The following is a 22,263-nucleotide window of genomic DNA, read 5'->3' as shown; positions in this document are numbered from 1 at the left end:
CAAGTTAGACAGGAAGAGGCAGGATCATACAGGAAGTCCAACATGGTAGAAGCATGCTTATGTTTACTTAAGTAAAAGTAGCTACAGTGTAAAAAGCAAAGTGTTACTTAATTGAAAATAAAGTAAAATCATTGTGCTAAATGCGAAATGTTCTTGTTATGCAGAATTGTGGCATGTCATCATATTATTAACGGATCTAAATGGTGTTTTTGGTGAATATGGAGTCAACCATTCCTTTTAGTACTTTACATTAGTTCTGCAGCAATTAAGCCTGGTCATATATTCAATTTGTCTGTTTACAGAAATTGAATCAAGAACAAATTTTCAAACAAAACAATCATTTTAGTCATTGGTTTTGGCAAACATGACATTATCTGCTTTCCACCTATTTTGGTCTAATTAGATTAAACTATTAGAACAAAAACGATGAAAACAATCATACACTGATACTTTGTACACTATATACTATATATGTATGTAGCACTGAAAAGAGAAAAACATATTAACTACTCAAGTTCTTAAATCAATACAATGGAGCAACATGTATAATATATCCATCTAGCTGCATATTTGTTCTACATAGTGAGTTGGAAATAAAGTAAAGTACAAATACAAAAAGTGTAACGCGAACACTTAAATAGTAGAGTACTACTAGTACTATGCACTTTCCACAACCAATTATTGGAAACTGCTAGGAAATTCACAAGAATGCTAAATCTGGCAAACCTCGCTTGACAGTCGTGCTTTTGTTTTGAAAGAACCTCCCGGAAGTCTTAATTTGCTAGCATTGCTAGCTTGACGTTAGCGAGAGCGAGTGGGCGGTGTAACGTTGCTGATTTCAGACCGGTTTCTCACCGAAACTGAGCAGGACGCCGGGGGATCGAAATTAGTTTGATACAGAAGAAGACTGGATTGTCACGCCTAAACACCGGGAACAACAAATACAGACCTTGGTTAGGTACAGATTTATGTCAGTCTTGTGTTTGGAGTTGTCAGTTAGTTGCTAGTTCGGCTAAAGCTAACTAACGCTTTTAGCTTAGCCACCGCTGCTAACGCTTTCAGCTAAATGTATAAAATTACATGTAAACTGCCTCGAAACAGTCCAGAACTCAAATAATACTGGTTCTATTACAGGTTCGCGATACGAAACTCTGAAGGATAAGCGCGGAATCATTTTGCTCAACTTTGATCAGTCACTTGTGGTAAAGCAGGTCGGGGGACAGGACTTCCAGACGAGGGGACCCCGAAGCGGCCCCTTTCCACATCAGCAACCGAACTTGTGGAGCCGGTGAGCGGCGTGTCTACCAGCGGATTTACGGTCAAAGCTTTAATCTTAAGAAGGGAGAACTGATCACAAGGTGCCGGTCATCCGGACAGAGACCTCATGAATGGAAATCGGAACAACAGGTGAGATCCACAAGCTTTACTGCACTAACTTAAGGACCAGTTCGTCCACTTTAAGGAGCTATTTGCAGACTTTGTGTAGTGCAACACACATATTTGACCCCATGATTAGGTATGTGGGAGGTTCAGCAATGATAAAGTGCTCAGATGTCACCATATGGTTTAAATAAGCTGGGATACAGTCGTGGGAACTGGTGTAAAACCAGTAAAACTCTTAACCTCACTTCCAACTCTGCAGCTTCACCTACAGGTCGGTTTCTCACCCTATAGTCCAGTGGTCATTCACATGCCTAGGTGTGTGTGTGTGTGTGTGTGTGTGTGTGTGTGTGTGTGTGTGTGTGTGTGTGTGTGTGTGTGCATGCCATGAACCAGTCTCACGAGTTTAATTTTTTTTTTCTACTGTCTACGTCAGTGTTTGTCGGCTGTCAATGGCAGGTGTTGATCCCGTCAGGTGTGTCTGAACCATGACAGAGACTGGCTCACATTCAGGCAGGTGTGTCCGTCTGAAGGGCACCAGTCGCTGCCATAGTTACTCCAGCTACTGAATAATAGTCAGTTAACTGCTGCCTATTTTAACTACTAATCACCTGAGCTTGGTAGAACATAAGCCAGATTGCTTTGTTGCTAAGGGGGCGCAATATGTGTGTCACAGCTTGTATAATATTGATATTATCAGGCACCTGTGGTTGACTGGGAAGGGGGGAAATAGTCAAACCGGTTTACTGAAACCGACCCACTCATACCTGCACGCCACCAGCTGTTCACCATAATAGTGTGTAAGGACAAAGATTTTATAGAGATAAAATTTAAATGTATTATTACTGTCACAATTTAACTAATGGGCTGCCATGTTCTGCCTCTAATTGCCAGAAGTTAATTAATCTATTGACAGAGAAATACAGTGCATCTAAATTGATTTTAATAATCAATCCGAGCAGTGCCGTTTTTAGTTATTTCACTTTTGAGGCAGTTTTACATCAATATAAGTTGAATATCCTTAAATCTTCATTAAATATCATTGGTTACATTAGAACAAAATGAGTCATTTAAAATGACTGCCTTGGACTTTATTAAACTGTAATTGGCTTGTTTCAGTATTTTGAGGCATTATAGGTGAAACAGAGAAATAATTGAGGCATTAGCGACCCAACATATCAGTACTGAAAATAATCCTTGCAACTCAGTCTATTATTAATAGATTAATCACTTAGTATATTAAATGTCCAAAACCAGTCATCAGTGCTTCTTTGTTTCAAAATTGTTTGTGATGTATTTTAAAATCTGGGGGATATCTTCCTACCTTATTTCCTTACAAATTCTTGAATTTTCTTATTATCTGCTCAGCTCCTGATGTGTACATTTCTAGCAGACACCTCGTGTAGTATAATGTTTATTGATTGGATTATTCGATTGATGCGCCTGAACGACATTGGTGGATTATTGGGATGAATTATTGTTCTTGTCGCTGGACTCGCTGCAGGATGAGTGAAAAAACCTTGTGCTGCTTGAACAGGACGGCTCTTCCAGCAGACTTTGTGTTTTATGGTCCTAAACTCTGACAGTTGTAATTTTATACATAAATCTATAGTGTCCCTTTGTAAAAAGTGACAATTATTCTTAATGTCCAGTTCCCAGTTAGTAAATTCTAACTTTAGTGCATTACATGTACATGTACTAGTACTGCAATAAATATTTACATTATTGATTAATTTGTCAATTATTGGTTTTGACAAATGAATTCAAAAGTTATTATTTGAAATGTGACAAATCTTTTAAAAACCATTATGTGACATTTAACAGAATTTATATTTTTAAAAGCTGATTACTTTGGGCACAGATTTAGTAGTTTTCTTTAAAAAGCACTTAGTGATTATTTGATTAATCACAGTAGTTTCTTATTAATTATCTGTCAAGTAGTTGATCAATCACCTAATCATTTTAACATTTTATCTGCTTGGTTTAGTGCTTTATTCAAACTGTATATAACTGTAAAACATGGAAATCCACATCATAACAGCAAAATAATTGCATGTGTTCTTATTTGATTTAGATGCATTACCTCCCGAATCATCATGACATATACTATATTATATATATTATATACAGTTCTATAGGTCTACAGGGTTAACAAGATTCAACTGTTTGTTTTAGTAGTGCAGCATAAGCTTTACATATTTGTAGTCTTGAGTGAAGTCATACTATGACTGTGCAATGTTATATCAGTAAAGTACTTCTTCACAGTGTGTGGGTTGAATGTCAGCTCTGTGTGGGCTGCTACTGTTGCATTTGTGCGATGAAGCGGGCTGATAAGTGGACATTAATCTCTCCATTGTTGCTCACTGCACAGTTTGTGTTTTGGGGTTATTAGTGCTGCCGAAGCAGCTGTGTGTCTGTCCTGTGCCTGGGTGAGACTGATGTTCCATATTTCCTCATTAGATCCTTTTTTTGTGCCACTTTTTTTCTGCGCTTTCACTTCGTTTTTAAGACAAAAGTGTTTTGTCACCAGAGCGTCTCCTGTTTTTCTTCCTCCCGTCAGCTTGCCTGTAGTTGCCATGGAGAAACCGTAGCAACGTGGAAACCATTGCCATGGGAACAGCACAGAGGAGGATGCAACCTGGGGACACATCTGCAGAAAGTGCAGTGTTTTCCTAAATAATGCCTCCTTACCACAGGCTTGGGGTCCGAGCTCGAGGATCTCTCAGCTGCAAGTTGAAGCAGTTTAATATTTTCCACCCACAGCTGTTCTGTTAATTCATGCTTGAGTTCATCATTACTGTGCAATATTTTTTTCCACACCTTTTAACATTACAGCATAGCACCCCTCTTGCTATTTCAACAGCTTGTGCTCTGTGCATACAGTATGTGCAGACTTTACGTTATATGTTGTGTATGTGTGTGTGGATCCTTTGAGTCACATTTGTGGAAATTGTGTGGTTGTGTGCTGTCAGATTTTTTTCAATGAGTACTTTCCAGTTAGGCATTTATGATAATTGGTGTCAAATTGGCGTGGTGTGTCAGACGCCTACTTCTCCTCCCGTCTGGCAAAGGCCATGTCAGTCAGGAGAACTCTATGACTACAATACTGGTCTTTATTTAAAATGTCACCCAACTCTGCAACCTTTTTAAACACTCATTATCAGATCAATGTGGGACACAGCGTTGGCCGGTTTGTGTCAGTTTTGTCAGTTTAAATGGGGCAATCTTAAACGTTCACGATGTCTTCAGCCCCACACCTTCCATCTGCTCTTTCCTTTTTAATAACCACTTCCTGTCAAAGCTGGTTGCTTGTTTAAAATAGATGATGAGTTCATGGTTGCTTAGTGAGATCCAGTTGGTCTAGAGTTCAGAATAAATACTGATGACTTGTAAAAGACTGGATTTTGTAGGCACGGGTGCAGACAGACAGTACAAATGTTGCTCAGGAGATAATCACTTGCCAGTGCCAGTCTTATAGAGGAAAATTTTACAACACAAATGTTTCAGTATTTGGAGTTGTGTCCACCACATTACTGCTATTGCTCTTTACTGACACCTGAAGGATAAATCTGGCTGTACACCACATTAAGTTTGGTGTGTTTGCCTATTGTTGTTGAGCAACTACATGTAAAGTGTATTTTCAGAGCTTTATAGCTGAAAACCTTTGTAGCAATGATGATGACCAGAATTTTAAAGTTGTTGTGGTTTGCAAAATAATATTTAAATGTATGGGTTTTCTTGTACAGCCTGAAAGTTATTGATAAGGGTACCTTTTCTTCAGGTACCCTCGACCTGGAGCTGAATATAACCAGAATCCAGTTGATCTGCCCACTGTTTTTGCTGCTTGTTGTTGTTTTTGTTGCTCGCTATTCTTTTCTCTCTCCTCTTTTCACTCACCCCAACCGGTGGAGGCAGATGGCCGCCCTCCATGAGCCTGGTTCTGCTGGAGGTTTCTTCCTCTAAAGGGAGTTTTTCTTTTCCACTGTTGTCTAAAGCTTGCTCAAATGGGATTGTTGGGTTTTCTATACAGCTATACTCTGTAAGGTCTTAATTAACCATTATGTCTCAATGAAGACATAATGGTTAATTTGTCACTTAAAGCTGCACGTCCAAAAAAAGATGCTACAATAAACTTGAGTGGAGCTGCAGAGCTGGGTGATAATTGTTATGGGTTCTTCACCACAAACAACCGGTATCACAGTTGATCTAAGATTGATATAAAAATGTTACCATTACATTTGTTTAATTAAGAAAGCCTGAGTGCGCTGTAAGGGATTGTTTACATTTTTTCAACATGTCTTATTGTAGGAGCCGTTGGAGCCGAAGCCCTGTTTTCGTTACCACGACGACCTGGCTATGGCAGCATTGGGAAGCCCATCAAGCTTCTGGCAAACTGCTTCCAGGTGGAAATCCCCAAGATTGACGTTTACCTGTACGAGGTCGACATCAAGCCTGACAAATGTCCTCGAAGAGTCAACCGGTAACAAGAAATCCCGAAACTGGTTTAGACCTTGAACTGGTTTTATAGGATTATCTCATGCAAGCAGAACTAGTAGGACTGTGTCAAATACTTCAGAACATGTCACTTTCTTTACATTTTGTCCCAAACTGGTTATTTAGCTGGTTACCACTAGGCTATGCATTGCATTTACATTTAGTCATTTGGCAGATGCTTTTATCCAAAGTGTCTGACAAGGTACAAGGCAAAGGCAGGGTAAACTCTTGGCTAAGGGCGGCGATGTTACAAATTACATTATCCTATTATACTACTATACTATTGGTAATTATATCTTACTCTGTATCTTGGTGGCCTTTCCAGGGAGGTGGTGGACACCATGGTTCAACATTTCAAGGTGACCATCTTTGGCGATCGTCTGCCAGTTTATGATGGGAAGAAAAGTCTCTACACTGCTAGCCCACTTCCTGTTGCTACTGCTGGGGTAAGACTCTGAAAAGTAAAGTTCAGAAGATGTTAACTAAAAGGTAAATACTTTGCACCATGAATACATAAACTGATATATTCCTTGTTTTCCCCCTCAGGTTGATCTGGATGTCACCCTGCCAGGGGAGGGTGGGAAGGACCGTTCATTTAAAGTCAACATTAGATTTGTGTCGTTGGTCAGCTGGCACATGCTGCACGAAGTCCTGACTGGACATGGTGTGCCTGAACCTGTGGACCTGGAGAAACCCATCAGCACTAACCCTGTTCACGCTGTGGATGTCGTCCTCCGACACCTGCCCTCCATGAAGTGAGTTTCCACAGTTAAACATTTGCACAAATTTCTTTTTCTACATGAACCTTTTTATACTGAAGAACACGATATCACATGGGGAGTTCCATGTAGCTTAAAAGTTAAGATATTTACTAGTTTATATTATTTAAAGTGGTAGAATTCACTAAAATTAGTTTTTATGCCCAAAAATTAGGTTTGATTACTACTCTAAATACTGTAGTATACCTATATCATGTTACAGTGTTAAGATAGTTCTCTGGTCATGAAATATGATCTAAGTAAACCTGCATCCTGGAGCTACTGTATACTTCACTTTATTTACTCTGCAGGATTTCCACAGTGTCGTCACATACACAATGGGGACAATTCAGGGGAGATGTTTTCCCCCTACAACACCCCAGTGAATATATTTTTAGCATGTTAGGTGGCCAGAGTGGGATTTGATTTTAGCATGGAGATGTGGATTAAAAACATTGTTTCATGTAATCAACCTTGGGTTGTGTCATTTGGTGAATCCATGAACCTTTATAGCCTCCTGCGGTTTCAGACCAGTAACTCAGGAAGTACTTGTGCACTGCAGCAAATGAACCTCACAGGAAACCTAACTAACCCTTTTTTGGGCTCTACTAACCAATTTCCACCTACTTTGTGTCCGCTCTGTCTCTACTAGGTACACTCCTGTTGGAAGATCCTTCTTCTCTTCCCCTGAGGGCTACGACCATCCACTAGGGGGAGGACGAGAGGTTTGGTTTGGTTTCCATCAGTCTGTACGGCCAGCTATGTGGAAAATGATGCTTAACATCGATGGTGAGTAAACACTGTGAAACCAGGGACAATAAAACAAATCTTTACGCATTTTGGAAGATTAGCTTATTTCCTTTCTTGCTGAATTCATACCATTCTAGTTAGTTTTACATAATGAATGGATACATGGTGCAAACTGCCTGTCTCTGTCCAATGGCAGCAAAATACAGCTACCATCAACTCTGAAGTTCACGAGAAAAATTAAGTTGGGGTACTACAGTAGTATGTGAGTTTTAGAGGTGTTCGGTAAACAGACTTTAGTGTAGATGTCAACATCCTTTTTTGCTTTAGGCCTAAGTGTTCTTAATTAATCTGGTCGAACTTATTAACTTAGGTATTTTTTCCTAATATAGTTTATTACTACATAGTTCTGGATGAACCTTAAACCGTACTGTGTCATTTCAGTGTCGGCCACAGCCTTTTATAAAGCCCAGCCAGTCATCCAGTTCATGTGCGAAGTCCTGGACATTCACAACATTGACGAGCAGCCCCGCCCACTCACTGACTCCCACAGGGTCAAGTTTACCAAAGAGATCAAAGGTATGTTACCAAGGAAAGGCAGCCTCTGCTCGTTTTCAGTGCACCACAGCTACAAACCTCATCCTGTGTTGCTTTGTGTGCTCTGTTTTGGGATCTTTCTGCAATTTGATGTTGTTGCAAGCTTATAAATGTGTAATAGAAATGCATTAAGGAGGTGTAATGAATTTTGATTGACTGTTTGTTGTCTAACGAGTCGTTACGTTCACTGAATGAAGGCTTTGGTTCAGTTTTACTGATAGCTATTTATGTTGATGATTCCACCATCCTCACAGGCCTTAAAGTGGAAGTGACACACTGTGGAACCATGCGTAGGAAGTACAGAGTGTGCAATGTTACACGACGCCCTGCCAGCCTCCAGACGTATGTTTCCACATCACACCTCCATTAGCTGTGAACCCACAATCAAAGCTGTTATTGGTTCACATTAATAAGAGGCTCTTGTTACATTCAAATCCACAGATTTCCGTTGCAGCTTGAAAATGGTCAGACGGTTGAGCGCACAGTGGCACAGTACTTCAGAGAGAAGTATAATCTGCAGCTGAAGTACCCACACATGCCTTGCCTGCAGGTGGGCCAGGAACAGAAGCACACCTACCTGCCCCTGGAGGTAAAGACTGATGGGGACTGTTTGATTCCACTGTTAAATGCTGGAAAAATAGTGTTTGGAAGGTAAACTAATAAAGATAATCTGTCACTGTCACTAACCCTAACCACCTTTAAAACATTTTTTTTAATTCTAGCTTCACCCAAGTGTCTCTCCCATCTTTGTAATACCTCTACCAAACCAGTCAATCCTCTTCTGCTAGCTCATGTTCATAAGCAACCAGGCCTCACAACCAGTTAACCAGCATGTTAAAAGCTTACTATGTCAGGCAGCTGCCTTAGCCACTAAACCAGCTAAACGTTATCTGCTACCTTATGCTGAAGAGGTGCATTAACGTGATTTACTTGTTTATTCCATTTAGGTGTGCAATATTGTGGCCGGACAGCGTTGTATTAAAAAACTGACAGATAACCAGACGTCAACCATGATCAAAGCAACAGCCCGCTCTGCACCGGACAGACAGGAAGAGATCAGCAGGCTGGTGAGCGTCCTATGGACAAGAAATAATACAGCATTAAGTAGCCTGTTTTCCTGTAAGGTAAAAATAATTTTCTCTCCTCTTAGGTGCGCAGTGCAAATTATGAAGCTGACCCGTTTGTCCAGGAGTTCCAGTTCCGTGTGCGTGACGAGATGGCTCAGGTGACGGGTCGCGTCCTGCCGGCCCCCATGCTGCAGTATGGCGGCAGGGTGAGCTCTGAGCCCTTTATGGTACCTTCCCCTTTAAATCACGCTTTATATACATGTGTTTTTTAACGTGTGTGTGTGTGTGTGTGTTTGAGATAACACGTGTTTTCCAGTAAGTGGCAGCAAAAGTGCACAAACTGACCAGATAAACTTTTGACATTTGGTACTATAACATTTTAAAATGCATGCGACACGTTTAATTTGATATTTTTGTGTTTTGTAATTCCTGCACCAAAACCAATAAGTTATCATCAGCGTATGTTGTAGAAATCTTTCATCAAGCTGACATCCATTTTAAAACAAGCCAAATCTGCACTTCTATACGATGAACACATTTTCTGTGGGGAAACCCTGTAATTTTAATCTGTAGGTAGATTTTTCTTATGTTTGGTGTGCTTCCACTCCATATCACCATTCTCTCTTATGATATCTTATCTATCACACATCTTTTCTCTGAACTTTTTCTTTGGTCCATTCGTTTTGCTTTTTTCTGTGCACATGCATGTTGTGTTAAGAAATCATTTACAGAAGCTGTTTAAATTTAAAAGCACTCTGTTTGCATGCCCATCATAATGCCATGATGAGTCAGTCAGTCACTCTGACTCTTACATAATGTCGCTTAAATCTTTGGAATCTTTCAACCATATATTGTCTTTGTGTCCATGTACTTTATGTGTCTGTGTCACTGCCAGCACCAGCAGATCAACCCTGCACTGTCGTTGCAGAACCGCACAGTAGCGACACCCAGCCATGGGGTGTGGGACATGAGAGGAAAACAGTTTCACACTGGAGTGGAGATCAAGATGTGGGCCATCGCCTGCTTCGCCACCCAGAGGCAGTGTCGAGAAGAGATCCTCAAGTGAGCTCACAAAGACGGTTTAGTGACTTAGTACAGAGTAGGAACACAGAAGAGGTTATAACACAAGTGGTAGAAAAGGACGTTTAATACAAATACGGAACAAATGGAAGAAAACTAACATGAAGACAAAGCAGTCAGATAATAGTGTATTTTTGTTCCTAATTCTGTTCACAAAAACACATCAGAGTGGTCAGTTAACAATAAATGCATCCTTTTTAATGTCCGACTTTGACATTGCTGTGAAATATGTTTGGAGTTATCAGGTACCAGCTAAAGTATAAATTCAATTTGAATACATGTTTGTGACTCCAAAATGATAAGTAAAAGTCATACACAACATATATTTTCTGTTTAGAAGTAGGAACGTTCTCCTCATGGTGCATATTTTAAACACATTCTCTTCAAAAACATAAGATCTTTATTTTGAAAATTGTACTACTATTAATGCCATATATATGTTCTTTTAAACACTGTTTTTTTTTACCTTTCAGGATCTTCACAGACCAATTGCGTAAAATCTCAAAGGATGCTGGGATGCCAATCCAAGGACAGCCATGCTTCTGTAAATACGCCCAGGGAGCTGACAGTGTGGAGCCCATGTTCAGACACCTGAAGAACACTTACGCTGGCCTGCAGCTCATCATTGTTATCCTCCCTGGCAAAACACCTGTTTATGGTACAAAAATAAAAATGTATAATCCAAATACAATGCAATTTAAAGACTATTTATAAAGGCAGCATAAAGTAGCATCACTGTACCCAGTTCAGTAAGTAGGTTTTTGAAGCATTTAGATGTATTTAAAACATTATTTAAACTCTGACCCACAGCTGAGGTGAAGCGAGTAGGAGACACCCTCCTCGGCATGGCCACCCAGTGTGTCCAGGTGAAGAACGTTGTGAAGACGTCTCCTCAGACCCTCTCCAACCTCTGTCTCAAGATCAATGTTAAACTTGGAGGCATCAACAACATCCTGGTTCCAAACCAACGGTAAAAACCACAAGAAGAAAAGGACAAAAATAGATCAATGACAGAAAATTCAATTTGTTTTTGAAGATACAGGATCACTCTGCTGTCTGTCTTTGTACTCACTGGATGTCACACAGATTGCGTCAAAACTCTGTGACTCCTTGGTCGAATTGTCGGTAGATATATTTTTTTCCTCTTCTCTTCCATCCAGGCCTTCTGTGTTCCAGCAGCCTGTCATTTTTCTCGGGGCAGATGTCACTCATCCTCCAGCAGGGGATGGGAAGAAGCCATCTATTGCAGCGGTGAGACTTCACTTCAGAAACTCAGTCTGGGCTTTCATCCCTACAGCATGCTAATTTATCCTCCCGAAATACTTTGCTAGAGCTCAGTGGGATTCTTGCCAATAAGTGTGTAAAATAAAGCTGCACCTGGAGCCTCCCTGTTGGACAAGACCAAAGCCAGGCACCAGGCACTATGCCTAATGTACTCACTTAAATGTTTATGGTACTATTTGCACTGTGATTTATTCTGTAAAATGTCCTTTTATTGAGGTAGGTTGTGCTGTAGTGTCATATTTTCACATTTTCCATATTACTGGAACTATGTTTCTGTTTCTGTGTTTACTTACTGTTCTTCCTCTCCAGGTTGTGGGCAGTATGGATGCCCACCCCAGCAGGTACTGTGCTACAGTGCGAGTCCAGAGGCCCAGACAAGAGGTGATCCAAGACTTGGCCTCTATGGTGCGAGAGCTCTTGATCCAGTTCTACAAATCAACACGCTACAAACCAACTAGAATCATCTTCTACAGGGACGGAGTGTCAGAGGGCCAGTTCAGACAGGTACAGCTGTCCTCTTCTGTCACCAGTTCTCTTTAAAAGCAACAGGAGTTTTCCCTTTATGGGAAATATTTGACCATATAAATAAGTGCATTGAGGGTCCTGTATTTAAATGTACATGTTTTTTTTTTAACACCAGTAATTTAAATACTCACCGTGTTTCTGTGCAGGTGCTATACTATGAGCTGCTGGCTATCAGGGAGGCTTGCATCAGTCTAGAGAAAGAATATCAGCCAGGGATTACCTACATTGTTGTACAGAAACGGCACCACACACGGCTTTTCTGTGCAGATCGCAACGAGCGGGTGAGCAGCACAGGAGATTTATTTTTGTAGAAAATAAACCTGACACAGGCCTTTTGAGATAAAATGATGCTCTTTAATACATTCACCATATTGTATTTTTCTGTTAGGTTGGACGAAGTGGAAACATTCCTGCCGGCACCACAGTGGACACAGACATCACCCACCCCTATGAGTTTGACTTTTACCTCTGCAGTCATGCTGGAATCCAGGTATGCCTTTACCTGCACGCGTCTGCTAACACTGTCAGAGGTTTCAGTTCTGATTAAAACAGTTTGGCCTTAAATTCCATTTGCTATATAAACACTCCAGCAGTTGTGTTACGAGCAGCAGTCGGAGAAGGGATACCTGGAACTTTTCCTTTCATCTGTCTCACAGTCTTCCCTGTCTCACCTAATTTTAGATGCTGTAGCACTGTTTGTCCTTTCTCCATGGAGCTGTTTACTCCAGAGTGCGATTAACTATGCTTTCCTCCCTCCAGGGTACAAGTCGGCCTTCCCACTACCATGTTCTGTGGGACGACAACTGTTTCACTGCAGACGAGTTCCAGCTTCTCACCTACCAGCTGTGTCACACCTACGTTCGCTGCACTCGCTCCGTCTCCATCCCGGCACCTGCCTACTACGCCCACTTGGTGGCCTTCCGTGCTCGCTACCACCTCGTCGACAAAGAGCACGACAGGTGTGGAGAACATTTCTTAAGGTTTAAAAGTTCATAGTTGATCAGAAATAAGTTAGTTTGCCTTGATGTGAAGTGGAAGTGTGTTCTGGGCCTTTCCTCACAATAAAAGCTGGCACCTGTATTACAAGCAAGTAGAAGTGAGACAAAACAAATATGATAAATTATCTATAAGTATGTTTACTAATATCATTTTTGAATGCCATCATTCGTCTTTAAGATATCCATATGAATTTAATTCTTCTTTTTTATTTCTTTGTGAGGTGGTTTACTTGTTATTTTGTCTGATTGTTATATTTTGTTTTGTTGTCCACTTCCTGTTCACAGTGCGGAGGGCAGCCACGTTTCAGGGCAGAGTAACGGCAGGGACCCCCAGGCGTTGGCCAAGGCTGTTCAGATCCACCACGACACACTGAGGACCATGTACTTTGCCTGAAAACATCCCTCCACATCTCTCCACTTTTCTCAGCCACCCAGCCAGTCTTAATGTCCAACATACATCAGCCGCCTTGTCTCATCGTGCAGAGGAACCCCGTGCTGGTGTAGCTTTGGTCACTGGCACTCGCAAGTGGCTGCATAAGGATGTAACGAGCCAGAGAGGAGTCACAGCCACGTTATGCAATTTGAAACCAGCCTGTTGTTTCCGTGCTCCTGCCCGTACATCACATTCTCCTCCACATCTTCTCTGCAGAATATAAGTCACAAAGGGCGGGAAGGGTGTTTGTTTTGTTTTTTTTCTCTTTTATTACAAAAGTCAAGTCTTTGCCTTCTAGATTTGACAGCAGCTGTTTTCATTTTGCTGGGTTTTTGCGTGTTTAAATAACGGTGCATGAGTCAACTCGACTCGATTTGCTTCTGTAGCCTCATGTTGAGCCTAATGTCACTGGTTTATATCGTAGATGGTTTTATGTTTGTGTGTTTTTTCAACTCTCTAGTTATTTCATGTGTTGTCTGTTAATCAGATGTAAAATCACCACAGCGATACGGTAGTCGAGTACGCCCTGTTTTCACAAAATGGCGGGCTGGTGGTTCCTCACAGTCAACCACACAGTAAGAAACACAACACTGCACTCTACATGTTAACTTTTTAAAAACACAGCCCCGCTCAGCCAGTCTTTGAGACATCTATCGCTTTGTTGCCTTAATGTGAGGCGAGGTGCATGAAGATGACTGTTAGACAACACCATGGCCATGAAATGGACAATTTTAGATTGGTACAGAGTGTTATACCAAATATTTAATGTGTGTTTTATTCCTGTTGCTATTTATGAGTTTTTCTTTTTAACTTAAAATCACTTTCGACAGAGCAGACAGTTGATATCGTCTGACAAACGCAGACCTTTAGATTTTATTCTCACTTTTTACATAAGAAACTGACCAATGTAATTGTCGAGAACTCCTTCAGTGCAATAAGGTGTTAATGCAGAGAGCAGGGTCGGTGCAGTGTTTTTGACGAGTATTTCTGCGCTATGAGCGAGTTTTGGCAAGTGACAATGGATTAAGAATGTTCAGTATTTGACATTCGAATGAACAAGTAGGGTCAGCGTGGATCAGTGATGAGGTCGAATGGTGTTTTTGGAGAGATTCAACAAAGTGCCTGATTTGGTTAAGACTGACGGTTTTAATCGGACGTTGGTTTGAGTGCCTCTGCGAACATATTTATTGAGACAGTTTCCGAATCCCAGTGAAATGTTACAACACTGCACACACAGCACTGAACACAGGCCAAGTGTGTGATTGTTTATGCCCTGATTTCTCATCATTGGGATATAATGACTCCACACACAACTGTTTTTTAAATCTCGTTTAAATCTTATTCTCCTTTGTAATTTTAATAAAACATCTCAGTAAATGATCACTGAATGACTGAAGTTAAACAAATGAAAACGTTTTCTCAGTATAATAAATAATTATGTAATGATTCTAAACAGCTGCTCACACATTAATGTCTTTAATTAATTGTTGAATATATTTCAGTCAGTTCTCAAACCAGAAATGCCGGTCAGTGAAACGTGTTTGTGTTTGAGCAGACAGAACATCTAGGGGATTAGTGATTGTCATGTGATTTGGCATCAGTTTTTTGACATTTTATACAAATCAGCTACTCCGTAAAATGAATTAGTTGCAGCCTTTGAGGAAGTGTGGCCTGTGTCACATGTACTAGCCATTTGTCATCAAAACCAAACTCTAGCTGTTATAAGAATCTTTTTATTTAAAAGTTCCTCAGATTCAGAAAATATCAATGCAGAGTAATAAAGAGGATATTGTATTTTACTGCACTTAAAAAACATACACGTTTATAACTCAACTTGCTGAGATGTGTTTTGTGCTTGATCAGAGTTTCACGTAAAATGTTTGAAGTTGCCCACACAGCATCTTTCAGTTACAAGAATAACTTCTGCCACGTTGAAGCTATTTCAATGTGTATATGTCAGACATTACCAGCATTTGATTTTACTTGAACAATGGTTATAATAGTTGTGGGCATGTTCAACATTGGCGTCTGGTTCTCTGCTTGTTTGTGGAAGTTTATATATATTTATATGTACACGTATATACAGCCTTATTGTGGGAAACCCCTATCCTGTCAAAATGCCTCGTACAGTAGATGGACCTCTAAAGCCAGATGCCTTTTTTCCTCACAAATAAAATAATTTTTAAGTCTGAACTGAGATGTATTTAAAGATGCTAATGTAATTCACACACCACTTATTTTTTATAACAGAGTCCTATTTGAAACAGAAGCCTAATAGCTGTGTTGGAATATGGCATTTGATAATCTTAGAGGTCTGTGATCATTTTTCCAAATTTCATAATGCAATACAATATGTGCGAAAAGCAAAACCTGTTCGTTTACAGCACTGCCCTGCTTTATGGAGACTGTTAGGGGTTTTGTCATGTAGATGAACCATCTACCCTCCCTCTGCTTCTGTGTTTTATCATCTCAAAAGCTGCAGAACAAGTTGAAGACTTTGTTAGTGAGAGTGTTTCACATGTGCTGCAAACGGCATCAGTGCTTTTATTTTTATTCTTTTGCATATTTTTGAGCGGAGCAGCAGGAGGAGGGTTGATAGTTCTTCCTCGTACTGATTTGTCCGTCAACGGGCCGTGCCTTTCCTGATGGTGCTGAAAAAACATGTAAATCAAAAAATATCTCAACATTCAGAAAAGGGCGCCGAGCCCCGAGTGTACTTTAAGAGTGTATACTGATACATGACAATACTGTAAGGTGTGATTGTTTGTGTGTGTGTGTGTGTGTGTGGATACCTCTGACAAATGCCAAGAACACAAAATATGCAGAACTGATCAGTCTGGAGCTGACAGGACCAAAAGGCCTATGGGGATCAGATTAGTGGACGGGCGCTCGCAAGCACAACGTAAAAACTAACGATTCTAGATTCAGAAAACAGGGGAACACTCATGACTCCATAGGTAACGAGTAGTAGTGTAAACATTATGTAGCATAAGTTATTTAACTTCTGTACGGACACGACCCCTTCTTTACATCTTTACTGCCTGTAAATGTCTGTTTTTTCTCCTGCAGTTTTTAATTTAAGTGTTGATTCTTCAATGGACGGCAATAATGAAGCAATCATGAAGTTTCTGTGCAATCGCAGTCCTCGGTGTATGCATGTTGTTCTCAAACTCCCTTCACGATTTAACGTTTTTAAAAGATCTAATGTGAAATTGACATGTTTACAGACGTGAGTTGAGTTGTGTCTGTCTCCCATGTTAAAGGGATTCCCCACAGATAGAAGTCTTTACGGCTCCTCTGCAGTTGGCTGCATATCAAGCTCAAAAACAAAATCATGTCTCACAGTGTATTAATGTGCGTTTGTTGTTTTTGGCCTGAAACTGTGTCACTTTTAGAAGTATAACTGTACATCAAGACCTATTTTATCTTAACACTCATCTGATCCTGGTCCTAAGTTGAGCCTTTTTATTTGGTTGTATTATTTTTTTCTGAATAAATTATAAAACATAAGATGTTGTTGTTTTTTGTTTTTTTGGCCGCTCGTCACAGGAATCATCTTTACTTCATGAAGATGCCACAGAGTGAAGAACTGATGCAGCCGTTTAGACGAGGTGCCACTGAACAGTAGAAGAACATAAACGACAATAACTAGTGAATTAAACTTTATTGCTTGGACTTCCCTTTGTCGTTTACTCACTTTACATACTGTGATTTGAACAGCTGCATTCAGACTCATATCCGTTTACACTAGCGTGTTTGCTGATTGACATGAAAACCAACATAAAGCAGAAGGAGTTCACGGCGTACTACCTGCGTTGTGTAACCTGATCTTGTACTGCTGTAACTGAATTTGATTACTTCTCACTGTTCTTGTACATAAATAAACATAATACTACTAAAACCAGTCGAGGGAACAAATCAGCAGCTCTGCTCCTGTCCAAGGGGAACATGATGGATGTTTTAATTTCACTTTTATACGTTCTGGGTGTAGACACTAAACTAAATGAACACAAAGTACTGGACCGACCTGCTCCGAACAGCGAACAACAGGACTCTATAAAAGGATGTTATCTGTGTGTACATGCACTCGACATGTGTTGGCGTGCTGCCTTCATTATTACTGCCAGGAAATGGGCCGAGGGTGGTTATCAGTCACTTACTGTGTGAATCCCCTTCGAACCAGACAGAGAAACTTTCTAATTGCACGTCTCTGTGTTTACACTTTCAGCTGTCGGTGGTTATAACTCCAAATTAGCTGGGAAGTGGACATGTGGCCTAACATCCTCCGGTTTTTAATTGCTTTATCCCACACTTTGATAAAACACTTATCTCTGATTAAACAGTGCTTGTTCCTCACAGAATAGGATATTTAACAGGAAGCTGTAAGTATGTGGGGCACTCACACACTCACACACACTATACCGCTGGATTAATGCCTTTAAAATGTAACAGCAGACTTTAGTGCAAAGTAAACAACATTTTACTGTAATAATCACATCAGAGTCACAACATTTACAAATGATTATCGTTCTCGAAAAGGACTTTTAAGCCATTACTGTGGTATCATGATGGTTTGTTATGTTAATGTGCAGGAAAGTGAGATGTTTGAATCTGAACCTGGATAAAAACAGAATCAGATGATAACTTACAACAAACCTGAACAGTGAAGTGTTCAGATTAGAAGATTCGAAGTCTCTTTCATTCATTTTGTCCATATTTTTTTGCATGAAATGAACACACTCCCTCTAAAACGTTTATATTTTTGGAGCCTTTTTCAAGAAGGAGCTGCCTCCTTGTATCTTTCAGCCTTGGAGGGTTTCTGGTGGGGGTCCTGAGGAGGCGCTCCACATCTCAAGATGTGCAGCTTTGCCATGATGTTCCTGAAGCAGTGTTTCAACATGCTCCTCACCTCAGCTGAGGAGAAGTAGAAGATGAACGGATCCATGCAGGCGTTGAGGGTGCTGGAGAGCAGCGCCTCAGTCCTCCAGCTCTCACTTTCTTTACGGACAAACCCCACCACATGGGAGACGTTGTAAGGCCCAAAGCAGATGGCAAATACTGCCAGCGTGCCGAGAGCCAGACCGATGGCACGCAGCCTCCGACGCCTGCTGATGTTTGGGAGTCGTGACAGGATGAGGATGAAGTTGGCGTAGCAGAAGCAGCAGATGAGGAAGGGGATGCAGAAGAGAACCAGGAAGAGCTCCAGGCGCACTGGCAGCAGGATGCCGAGCTCTTCATCAGTGAAAATCAAGTAGCAGGTGGTTGGAGCCCAAGCTCCGCTGCTGCCATTGTTGTTGTCAGAGTCCACACCTTTTCTCCACTGGACGTAGGGTATGATGTAGACAATGGAAAGGTTCATAGAGGTCACCACCCAGAACATGATACTGGCCAACACAGCGTAACGAGGCCGGCGGCACAGGGCGTACCTGAGCGGGTAGGCGACCCCCAGGTAACGCTCCACGCTCACAGCTGTGAGGAGCAGGGTACTGTTGTAGATGGTGACGTAAAACATGAAACCACTGAAGGGACAGAGGGAATAGTGCATCAGCCAGGCCATGTCGTCTGAGGCCTCCTTCATTTTGAACGGCAGGAAAAACAGAAAGATGAGGTCAGAGATGGTGAGGCTGAGGAGGAGGACGTCGATTGGCGCTGCCCTGCGGCGCACCTTGCGGCAGAAGGTGCAGAATGCCAGGATGTTGGCAGGGACCCCCATCAGGAAGGTGAGGATGTAGACAGAAAGCAACAGGCGACTGCACACCATGGTGGGCACTCACATCAACAGCAGATTCTCAGACTGGATGAAAAAACATGAAATACAATTTATAGAAGCAGAAAATAAGACTTTTAGATATAAAATGAAGATTTTGCCAAAAAGTTCATAAGTAATATATTTGACTGTTTTTGAGTCTCACAAAATTTACTATATATTCATGTTCCCCTCAGGATAAATTAGATTCAGTCCAAAAGATCGAATGAAGATGCTTTAAACTATTTTTTCTTTCCATTTTTTTATATGCTGTAAAAGAGTTTGGTGTTTAATATTGTTTTAAAGCTACAACATACAACTTAAGCAAGTGTGAAAATCAAATCAATCCTCTCTGGTCTGCACTGTTTCAGGTATTAGTCAGTACCAAATAGATAAAAATTAATATAATTAAATTATAAATATGAAGCTGTTAAAATCACTAATCCAGCAGAAACTACTGAAATTCCCTGAATGGTTAGAAGGGAGAGACTCATTTAAAAACTTTAAGATGCAAAATTGTCTGCAGCTCTGTCAGTTCTGTTCTATGAGCTTGACAACACCTGTCACTACAATAAGTTGTTCAGTATATATCTACTAAAAAAGATTCACAGAAAGTGACACAGCTACTGCAGCTTTAAAACAAAGAACATCATTTTGTATAAAGAATTGTTTAAATATTGAACTAATGGATGATTTTACTTAAAAATATTCTAATTTTAATGAAACTAAGGGATGGATGCAAAGATGAAAAGCTTCAAGTCAACATAAATAATTTTATTTCCCAACTTTTAGTTTAAAACTGATTGGTTCATACTGAAAAATTTGTGCCCTGCTCTTGTACTGTACTTCTTCTTCTTGTCCAACCATAAAATTAAAAGGCTAAATAATTTCTTAAATCAGTTGTGTACTGTACTTCTTTTTATAAAAATGACCCAAACATGGATAAACTGTTAATTAGTTGAAAAAAAAATTTTTTTTTTTATCCAGATTATAATTACATTTATCCACAGATACACTAGAGGTTTATTCTTAAAAAATGACGCCTTACTCACAAACTTGTTTGAAACAGCTGAACAGACATGAAATCTGTAAATTAATTAAAGTGTGATCATCTCACCTGTTTTAAATTTGAAAAACAAGGCTTGCCATCTCTGTGTGACTGTCCGGTCTGATGCTGCAGCATGCTTCGCCTCCTGAAAGCAGACTGTTTGATCAGATCACAAGACTGCACTTAATGTGCCTGTCCTACAGAATATGTGCTATCTCTCCTCCAGTATTGGAAATTTAATAAGCCTCACACAATCTATGTGCTCCATGCTGTCCAAACATCATCTCCCAGCAACCATTCAAAAGCCGGGCGTGATGTAGCTGCATGTTTTCTAATAACTTCTGCTGTGAAAGGCCATGACAATGACAAAAGGAAGAGCAGATGTTGCATCAGACACATCTTTCAATAAAAGAACAGAGAGGGCAAAAAAATGTACCAGTGTGCTGAAATGTTTTGATTTATTTAACCAAAGAGAATAAAAAATGTTCAGGATCATATTAATAAATTGCCATTTTTATTTTGTAATATAACAAGTGTTTAAGTAAATGATAGAAGCTATAAAGAGAAAACTTCACATTCCTTGTTAACAGATTCATTTGAAGTGAAGTCGTGGATAAAACCTCTGCTTGGGTTTATTTTTATTTATGTCCAACAAAGGGAAATGATGCGGCAAAAATCTGAATTTATTAACAAGGGTTCTGCACTGGAAATAAAAAAGAAACACAAAATATAAAAAATACAAGTTACCGTAATCAGGGCAGCTGTGCATGTGCTTGATTTAAGCACATTTGCAAACATTAAAACTTAACAGCACTAATATCAAATTTACATTAACACAATAACAAAACAGCAGCTAAAAAGGTGGTAACTGCAGTGGAATAGGTGTCTGACTGAAGGCAGACTTACCCCACAGTATCCATTACAACCAGTGACATGTATTCCAGTTCAGCTCACAGGTGTTGATGTCAGACTTCGTGAGTGAGAGTCAAACTGCCTGCTGTGTCTCTCAGCTCCACTGTGGTCTGACATCCTGTGTGTTTGCATTTCCATCCCTTCCACTGGCCTGTTTTTATACGGCAACAACAACCAAACCTGAGATGAGTCTGCAGCATGGTGCCCAATGATCCCTGTCTGATCGGAACATGTGAGGCCTGAACATTAAAGCTCATTAGTGTCTTTTATAAGACAAAGTAACGTGAACCCGCACCTCCGGTCCCGTGTGGCTGATGGACTCCAGCACAGTTTCAGTTGATTCCATTTACCTAGAGAGTCACACGCACGTGTACATTTAGGTCCATAAATACGGAACAGTGACATGTTTCTTTGGGCTTTTATCCACTGTGTAAGTCTACAGTGAAGAGAAGGTTTCTATGAATGTGAATACACGTGTTTGACCACAAGGTAAAAAAATTTAGATTCAGATTCAGCCAAATGCTTCAAAACCGATAGGACGTCACTTCACAGTGCAGATGTATAATGAAATGAAAGGAATTAAATGACTCGAAACATACAGCAAAAGCAAAGAAATTGAATATTCTTTAATGGCAGCAGAGCACACAGCTACAGTTTATTTCCAAAACTGATGACTGACTTTTATCAGTTTCATCTTTCATTTGTGTGTTAACAAACACTCTTGTCCTTATTCTCAAAAGACAACAGACTGCAGACACTTGTAAACATTGCACTTTATTTTTATGATAATTTTACAACGTAAAAAAAGGAAGAAATTAACTTCACATCAATTAACCAATGGACAAATAGATATTTATTGACATTTACAATTCATTTCAAACATGTCAAATCATCGTAAAGTAAATCATAAAGTCTTATGTTGGATGTTTTGACTTATCAGAGCAGGAAAGGCACACGTTTACTGTCTCTAATGACATTAACGATCTGCTCCATTTAGCTGTGCCAGTGAGCCATGCAACTGGGTCAACGCTCTGTCCCTGAGACACCGTAGCTGCAATTATGTTATTAGTTACACCTGCGAGAAAAGCCTGTTCTGCCTGTCTTGTGTCAACACTTTCAAGAGGAAAACATATTTTAAATTGATTTAAAATGTGGTCATGGCGTGGAACAGTAAGTGACAGACACCAGATGGAG

General features: G+C 40.2%; 2 protein-coding genes across 6 annotated transcripts; one reads left to right on the top strand and one right to left on the bottom strand.

The window, feature by feature from the left end:
* Positions 1-815: 815 nt before the first annotated feature.
* On the top strand, positions 816-16,873 carry ago3b (argonaute RISC catalytic component 3b). Of its 5 annotated transcripts, none has more exons than XM_026348167.1 (20): positions 816-958; positions 1,135-1,407; positions 5,689-5,860; positions 6,200-6,320; positions 6,421-6,629; positions 7,285-7,421; positions 7,824-7,958; positions 8,231-8,318; positions 8,418-8,565; positions 8,924-9,043; positions 9,127-9,249; positions 9,972-10,105; positions 10,597-10,781; positions 10,934-11,093; positions 11,284-11,374; positions 11,717-11,911; positions 12,079-12,213; positions 12,321-12,422; positions 12,692-12,891; positions 13,216-16,873. In XM_026348167.1, the coding sequence occupies exons 2-20, from the start codon at positions 1,389-1,391 to the stop codon at positions 13,322-13,324; spliced, it is 2,583 nt and encodes an 860-aa protein (XP_026203952.1). In that variant the 5' UTR covers positions 816-958; positions 1,135-1,388; the 3' UTR covers positions 13,325-16,873. The 5 variants fall into 5 exon arrangements, with proteins under 5 accessions (XP_026203952.1, XP_026203949.1, XP_026203950.1 ...); XM_026348164.1 differs by having other exon boundaries at positions 9,939-10,105; XM_026348165.1 differs by having other exon boundaries at positions 9,127-9,270.
* A 1,243-nt stretch (positions 16,874-18,116) lies between these two features.
* LOC113154912 (free fatty acid receptor 3-like) lies at positions 18,117-19,127 on the bottom strand. Its single transcript, XM_026349350.1, has one exon. It carries the CDS (start codon positions 19,122-19,124, stop codon positions 18,138-18,140), a length of 987 nt encoding a protein of 328 aa, XP_026205135.1. The 5' UTR covers positions 19,125-19,127; the 3' UTR covers positions 18,117-18,137.
* Positions 19,128-22,263: the final 3,136 nt, after the last annotated feature.

The sequence above is a fragment of the Anabas testudineus genome, chromosome 11, assembly GCF_900324465.2.
Source record: "Anabas testudineus chromosome 11, fAnaTes1.2, whole genome shotgun sequence".
In the NCBI taxonomy this organism is placed as follows: domain Eukaryota; kingdom Metazoa; phylum Chordata; class Actinopteri; order Anabantiformes; family Anabantidae; genus Anabas; species Anabas testudineus.
This window is presented reverse-complemented; position numbering and strand designations above follow the sequence as displayed.

Bases quoted from the DNA above. Each gene is read 5' to 3' on its own strand.
- ago3b (XM_026348162.1), top strand. The intron at 8,566-8,923 runs GTAAAGACTGAT...TATTCCATTTAG, and splicing joins ACACCTACCTGCCCCTGGAG to GTGTGCAATATTGTGGCCGG. The intron at 11,094-11,283 runs GTAAAAACCACA...TCTTCCATCCAG, and splicing joins ATCCTGGTTCCAAACCAACG to GCCTTCTGTGTTCCAGCAGC.
- LOC113154912 (XM_026349350.1), bottom strand. From the start codon at position 19,124: ATGGTGTGCAGTCGCCTGTTGCTTTCTGTCTACATCCTCACCTTCCTG.